Source organism: Quercus lobata, chromosome 8, assembly GCF_001633185.2.
Source record: "Quercus lobata isolate SW786 chromosome 8, ValleyOak3.0 Primary Assembly, whole genome shotgun sequence".
Classification (NCBI taxonomy): Eukaryota; Viridiplantae; Streptophyta; class Magnoliopsida; order Fagales; family Fagaceae; genus Quercus; species Quercus lobata.
In genome coordinates this window covers 12,959,377-12,966,808 of record NC_044911.1, presented here as the reverse complement: position 1 = coordinate 12,966,808, position 7,432 = coordinate 12,959,377, and the positions used below count along the sequence as shown (strand labels likewise).

The window sequence follows — 7,432 nt, the reverse complement described above, 5'->3', positions numbered from 1 at the left end:
GGGCAAAGTTACCACCACCTATCCTTTATTTATTAATTTTTAAAATTTATTCCTATAATGTGAGGTGAAATTGTGAACCAACACACCCCCTTCCTTTCATTGCGCGATTGTACGGGTCACCGACCTTTTACACACCCTTTTTAGAAAAAATAAATGTATTCAAAAAATAAAATAAAAATTCAGACTTTTCCAAATATTATATGCGCTATATATTTTGTCAAAGCCTCTAATGTCCATTCACTTTTCTCTCTCACCAAACAGCCTTCTATAAGAGCGAGCGAGCGATACACAGAGAGAGAGAAAGGTCTTTATCTATCCGAATTTTAGGGTTTCCTTCTCTCACCACCGACGCCCAATTTCGAAACTCTAACCTTCGGATCTGGTACTCTTCTACCTTTTCCCTCTCACAATTCTTCGCGATCCGATCTTTTATTCTGGTTAATTTAGGTTTTCGTTTTTCAATCTGTTTCGATTTTGAAATTCAAATTTTGGCTTTGGATGCCATGATTCGTGTTTAAATTTTGTGCGTTTCGTATCCAACTTTCTAATTTGGTCTTTGTCTGATTTTTTTTCTTAGAATCTAACTGAAAAGGTTTGTAATTATGTGTATGGGTCCTAAAGTTTTATTCTATTATCGCTTTAATTAAGAGACTTTGTGAAACTCTGCAGGTAGATCAAGCATGTCTTTTAATGTTTATGTACGATTTGGGATGAGTTATTTTGTTTTTGGTAATGTTTGTGGCTTGTGCTATGTTCTTTTTGGTATTACCCTTTTGGATGTTGTTGTGTTAGGAGTTAAACATCATACGATCAAAGCTTTTATTTTGTTGGGTTTGTCTTGTTATTGGATTTTTGTTGTTTAATTTTTTTTGTCTATCAATTTGTATGTTTGTGTAATTGAATTTGATTGTGATTTAGTGTAGTGATAAGGTTTTGTTTTTGTGAATTTGCCCAATTGATCCTTGTAACCCTGTTTTGTTTTTCATATAGATTGTTGTTTTGTTTTGCCTGAGTCTTCTACTTGGAAGTGTGGTATGGTTGATGAGAGATAAAACGTGTAGTTATAATTGTATATGATGATAATAGGCCTTATTATATATGTTCATCATTGTTTGGCATTCTGATGTGGGTTCACCTTATAATTCAGGTCTGAAGAATTCTGGTTGTTAGTTGGTTCAATTTAATCAGCCAAGTTTCATGTCTGAACTCGACTCCCAAATTCCTACTGCCTTTGGTATGTCTACTTTTCTTCTGTCTGATTTTTGCTCTTATTTAAATGTCATATGATTTTCCTCGTCTTCACATGCAAAAAATTTCTAGAGAGGATTTTGAGTGCAGTTAATGACCTGTAGGGTTCAGGGTTCAATTCCCCTCTACCCCATGTGAAATGTAATAAATAAATAAAAAATATTTCCAAAATATGTTTTTCTATTTTTACTTATAACAACAACAGCAAAAAACAAAACCTTAGTCCCTAAAATTTTGGGTTGGCCATGGATTCACAACAGGTTAGTTGGAGTCAGCCATATGATGAAAAAAAATACACTAAGGATTCTGAGTGCCAAGTTGTTTGAAAAAGCCATACTACACTGATTATAACATGATGGCTGGGACATTGTCATATGGTAAAGCCATGACTGTGTTTGAAATAAATATGAGGATAAAAAAAATTTGACTCTATGTTAGCTGTGTGCATAGAGTGGTGGGAATGAGGTTGTGTTAGTTGTGCCTCTCCGATATAAATTCTCTCTCTCCCTCTTCCTCCAATGGAAATTCTAATTAGATTGTTGTCCTTGTGGGCTGGGTATAGATCCGTTTGCTGACGCAAATGCTGAGGACTCCGGTGCTGGGACAAAAGAGTATGTGCACATTCGTATACAGCAGCGGAACGGTAGAAAGAGCCTGACAACTGTGCAGGGTTTGAAGAAAGAATACAGCTACAACAAGATACTCAAAGACCTTAAGAAGGAATTTTGCTGCAATGGTACCGTAGTCCAGGACCCCGAACTAGGACAGGTAGGCTGTAGACCTATGCTCTGCTCATGTTTGCCTTTTTCCAAACCTAATAATTGTTGTGCTCTTCTCAAATTCTGATATTCTTGTGTGTGTACAGGTTATTCAACTTCAAGGTGATCAGAGGAAGAATGTTTCCACCTTCCTTGTCCAGGTAACTACTTACCACATCTTAGATTTGCTAGGACAAAGTTAAATGTATTGGTGATCTTTTTTCCTGGTGAATATATTATTGATGCCATGTTAAATGGTAACAACCCATTAAAATTCTTGCTTTCCTTTTATTTTCTCCATATGATGACATTTGATAAATAAAGAATTGCATGCTGACAATTTCAGAGGTAAAATAAAGGTGCAATAAATTTGTGGGATAGGAAGGAAAAAAAATCTAGTTTTCTGGACTTGAAATGTGCATAAAATGAAGTAATTAATTTACTTGTCGCAGTAGAAAATTTGGTGTGGTTCAGTCCTAATTTTTGCTTTCTTTTGTCTTGATTGTGGATAACAGGCTGGAATTGTGAAGAAAGAAAATATCAAAATTCATGGTTTCTGAGCGGCTGCAACTGAAAGCTTTATGCCCTTATATGTTCCAGACGCTATCCAAGTGTTTTTCTGTCATGTTATCTTAAGGTTTTAGTGTGTTCAATACTCTACACTCTGTTTCTGGTGTGTTCTAGTATTCTAGTTGCTGTGTAATGTGGGATGATTATGGAACTTATTACTACTTGTTCCATCCTTAATAACAAGCACTGTCAAAATTGGATGTTAAGGTCTTGGTCATGTTGCTAATTGTTGTTTATTTTTTACATGGCTATAATTTTGAGGCTTAGATTAGATTCAACTGATGAGTCCAAGGTGATCTTTGGAAGTTAAGATATCCTTGGTCATGAATATCACAATCCGCATGTTTGAATGTGTTTGAATTTGTGTCATAGGTTAAATCCCTGCTTAACCATATAATTTGTACTCCCAACTAATCCACATATGGAATTCTTGTACAATACAAGAATTCATGGTCATATTGCAATGGCAATTTAAGCTAGTGAACTTTATGAAATATGTATTTCACAAAAGGGCAGATTAGTAAAAGGCGTGAGATGAATGAGCAGTTCCTCTATCAGGCTTAGGCTTATTGTACCCAATGGAGAGTACCCTATCAAATTTTGGTTGTTTGTTGATGTTGAATCTGGTAGATTGAAATTGATTTCTAGATAATAGCCATTTCTTCTTTACACCGTCCGAATGGGGTATGCTGAGTAAGAGTGCTTCCCTCAGCTGCGTATCTAGTAGCGACTCTGTTCGTGGCTATTAATGTGTGGTACCATAACAAGCAGCAATTTCCTTGCACTTTAGAGAGCACAGCCAGTTCATCAGAGAGGGAAGGGTTCTCCTTTTATTTAAAGTAAGAACATTTACAAAATCCAACTCGTATGAAACCATTTAAAATATATATATATATCTTTGTGTCTCACATCTTAGAGGGAATTGGAAGATTTAAATAGTGGGGTATTTTTTCCCCCTTCCACCAACAACAAAATCTGCCAGTCATGTATCTGCTGAATTAGTATCTTTTAGGCTTGTTCATCAAAAAAGAAAGAAAGTATCTTTTAGGCTTGAACGTCTGCATTGCAAAAACATATAATATATAGATCTGAGCAGGTGAAAACCAACCATTCTTAACTAACGAAATGTGCAAATTACTCTTGTTTAAACCGCTCATCAGAGCCAGCTTTGTAACCGTCTAGGAACAATAAATTCTGTTCTTCAAGAAAAGCTAAAAACCGGGCCAAACAGCTCTTGCAAAGTGACAAAATGATAATAGCTGATCCAAGTCTTCTCTGCTTTGTAACAAAACGGGCACAAAGTATTATTAGTTTGTTAAATTCCTACGGGCAGTCCTTTGACTCTCGTCCACATTACTTCAATTCTATCATATTTAAGTTGCAACATTGTCCTAATATATGAAAGACTCTGGAATTCGGATTGGTATGCAGAGTGGGTGTTTCTAGAAGGGGTAGGATTTAGGAGGAGGATTTTAGGCTCTAGGAGTCTAGGACTTGGGAAGGGATATGGGTTAGAATTTATTTATTTATTTTTGTGAATCATATGGGTTAGAACTTATTAATTTTTGGTTGAGAAATATATGGGTTAGAACTTAGAAATAGTAGGTTCAGGCCACTTTTTGTCGGACATTGGTGTAAAATTTGTGGGATTGTATGTTTTTAGTTTTTACAGTTAGATATCCTTGTTGGGGGAGGTTAGTGTTGATAGAAAAAAAGAAAAAGAAAAAGAAAAAGAAAAAAAAGCTATTTGGTGTTGGTAGACAGTTACTATTACTGTTGTACTAGAACCTTCTAGTCTGGGGTTCAGGGTGATCCTCTTTACTTTTTTCTCCTCCTCTTCATCTTCTTCTTCTTTTAATTTTTTTTTTTATCATTTTATTTTATATTTTAACCTTGGGTATTTTATTATTGCGTAAAGCCAGTAGACCAAAAAAAATGTTGCTAACCCACGTGGTCTAAACTCTCAATGGTTTGGTGCTTACCCATAACTGACCCGAATAGAATTTTGCATCTCTAAGAAGGTGAGAATGCTTAAAGCAAAACAAGGGAAGGCTGCAATTTTTTTCCTGAGGGAAGCTTGACATTACAGAAACTAATGTCGAGAATGTAGGTGTTAGAATGGTTTGCATATACCCCAAGAGATCAAGCCTAGATCATATCTTGTTTAACGTTGTTCCATTCCTGTGCTATCATTGTACTATATATTGTACTATTTGTCTTAAGTTTGTATGCCTATATAATGGTATTCTTATATACAATTAGATGCACGTACAATACAACAGAGACATCCAGCTATTTCATGGTATTTAGAGCCTCTCTAGAAAATTTCTCTCTTCTTTTTCGGTATCTTCCTCTGCAGCATTCAATCTTGTCTCTATTGCCCTTAAAATGATGCCCCTGTTGGATCCAAGTTGTACACTCATCGATTGGAGAGAACAACCTCTTAGATCGAAGGATTGGCACACAAGAAAGGAAAAGTCTAGGACCACATAATTTTTCACAATTTCTTGTCACAACTGTGATATGGCAAAGTGTGATTGGTAAAGAAAAAATGATGGGTCTATATGTAAATGATAATTAACCACTCATAATCTGTCATGTTATAATTGTGACAAAAAAATTGTAGAATAATTTATGGTTCTAGAACTACTCCACAAGAAAATCATCTAGACATGCTTTCACATGCTGCTTTAGGCATTGGAAGACCTCTATTGTTAGGCGTGCCGCGTGTGAGAATTGAAGCACACACCATCGTGAGATCTCATGCACTTATATGTATTGATGTGCCTCACTCACATGGCTAACACTAGAACCTCGCTTTGTCCTACCATGTGCTAGGTGTCACTACCACACTTTACCATGGAATTTGCTTATCATGTCATCAAAGGGCAACATCAGCTACCACGATATCAAGTGCCATGTCAACACTAAGGCCAAGTCAATGCCACGTTACTCATTGACTGCCTTGACCATTGACTTTGATCGTGTGCATTTTACCAAGTTTTTGAGCTAATTTGAAAATTTTAGTCCTTTTGTAAATTTGAAACCTCTAAATGGCACAAAATGATGTCTCTCCCCTATCCACATGGTTCTTAATGACCACAATCACTCTTTTTGGGCTTGGGCTATGCCTAGTTTCCTCGAAGGTATATAAGCTTTGGATTTTTGTCACTTAAAAATATAAGGCCCCCACAAAGAACGAGGAGGAGACAGATATGATAATGACTTTGCCTCAACTATTGAAGATTGGGATGGCATAAAATATCATTATCATTACTTGGCTCCACTATGCTTCTACTATTTCCGTCAGTATGCAATTTGATGGCTATGGAACAACTTAGAAAGTATCTGACTTGCTTAACTGTGAGTATAGAACACTTGCTAACACCACCTAAGAGCTCTTGTGGCTATATATCTGGCTTCTGCAAGATCTAGGTGTCTCCTATCCTAGATCTATTATGACAATTAGAGTGTAATCCAAATATATTGCGCACAAAGACATCCTTCATGAACATATCCCACATTGAAATTTCTGGGACTTCATTTGTCACCACAATTGCTCCAAGACAGCCCTGCAAGTACACTCCATTCCCCCCATATAGGTCCAAGGCCTATACCATATATCTTGTGTAAATTCAGTATACTAGTATTTTACACTATTGTACTATCGTTGTACTGTTGCACTCTCTATCTTAGTCTGTATGTCTATATAAATGCACTTTGAATATAGTTCAAATACACGTAAAATACAACAAAGACAGAACAGTCTTTGTAGGTTTTGGTCACCAATTTGGGCATAGCAACTTGGGGATCAATTACGTGATTTTTTTTTTCTCTTTCTAGTAAGTAAATTACATGCATGTTGGATGTAGAGTATTTTTGTAAGAAATAACCGGGGACTTCTTGCATAGTGAGGCGGCTTGAAGGTGCATCAAGTAAAATAGTTTTGTACACTCACGTTTGCAATAGCCAATAGGAGCTCAAAACTACACCGATTTTATGTGAGTGTATATATACACACACACATATATAGTGATTAAAAGAATAGAGTATTGTGAATTTAAGAGGTTTGGGTTTTTTAAAAGAGTGTTTGTATTACTATTATAATCTTATTTTCTTAGTGTAACTTCCTTTAATATTGTCTGAATTTAGATATAATGGCAACTAAGTAAAAAATTTTGTTCTTTGTATGTGTGCTTTATTGTTATTGATTTGAATAGTAAAGGTACTATTACACAAAAGTAGTGATAACTTTTTTTTTTGGGAGCAGAAACAGTAGTGATAACTTTATTTATTGTTTTTGACTTGAATTCTAAGGATATTATTACACAATAGTAGATATATCTTAATTAAGAGAAGAACAAAAATTTTACAGTTATCGATTCAAATCCTAAGAATATTATTACACAACAGTAGAGATTCTTTGATTAAGATAAGAACAAATCTAACAACTTGGAGTTTTTTAAGAGCCAAAAAAATGCCTTATCCCTGACGTTTTGTTCTAGGATCAATTGGTCAAAGGTGTTTAGTAATATAATTCACAAGTCTTCTTCAGTTGTCAAATTTGCTCAAATTTCAAATGCCGTAACGAGTTAAGAGTCTTATAACTTAAAAAGATAATTTTTGGTGTGACAGGATTTAATCTATATTAATATATGGTGATGATAAGTATAATTTGCATTTAAATTGAGAGAGTAAGAGAGAGAGAGATGGGATTAGCATTATTTGACCTGATGAAAAGACGAACTCTAATTAAGTTAGTTTGCATTATTCTTCAAATATAGGATTAGGTTTACTTTATAGGATTACTTTGATTTCATAACAGGTTATATCTAAACTAATTACAACGTGTCCGG

General features: G+C 35.1%; 1 protein-coding gene across 1 annotated transcript; it reads left to right on the top strand.

The window, feature by feature from the left end:
- Nucleotides 1–232: 232 nt before the first annotated feature.
- LOC115956092 (protein translation factor SUI1 homolog 1) lies at nt 233–2,788 on the top strand. The gene is made up of 5 exons (XM_031074555.1): nt 233–382; nt 1,148–1,234; nt 1,811–2,016; nt 2,114–2,167; nt 2,522–2,788. Exons 2-5 carry the CDS (start codon nt 1,198–1,200, stop codon nt 2,564–2,566), a joined length of 342 nt encoding a protein of 113 aa, XP_030930415.1. The 5' UTR covers nt 233–382; nt 1,148–1,197; the 3' UTR covers nt 2,567–2,788.
- The last annotated feature ends 4,644 nt before the right edge of the window (nt 2,789–7,432 follow it).

Bases quoted from the DNA above. Each gene is read 5' to 3' on its own strand.
- LOC115956092 (XM_031074555.1), top strand. From the start codon at position 1,198: ATGTCTGAACTCGACTCCCAAATTCCTACTGCCTTTG. The intron at 1,235-1,810 runs GTATGTCTACTT...GGCTGGGTATAG, and splicing joins CCAAATTCCTACTGCCTTTG to ATCCGTTTGCTGACGCAAAT. The intron at 2,168-2,521 runs GTAACTACTTAC...TGTGGATAACAG, and splicing joins TTTCCACCTTCCTTGTCCAG to GCTGGAATTGTGAAGAAAGA.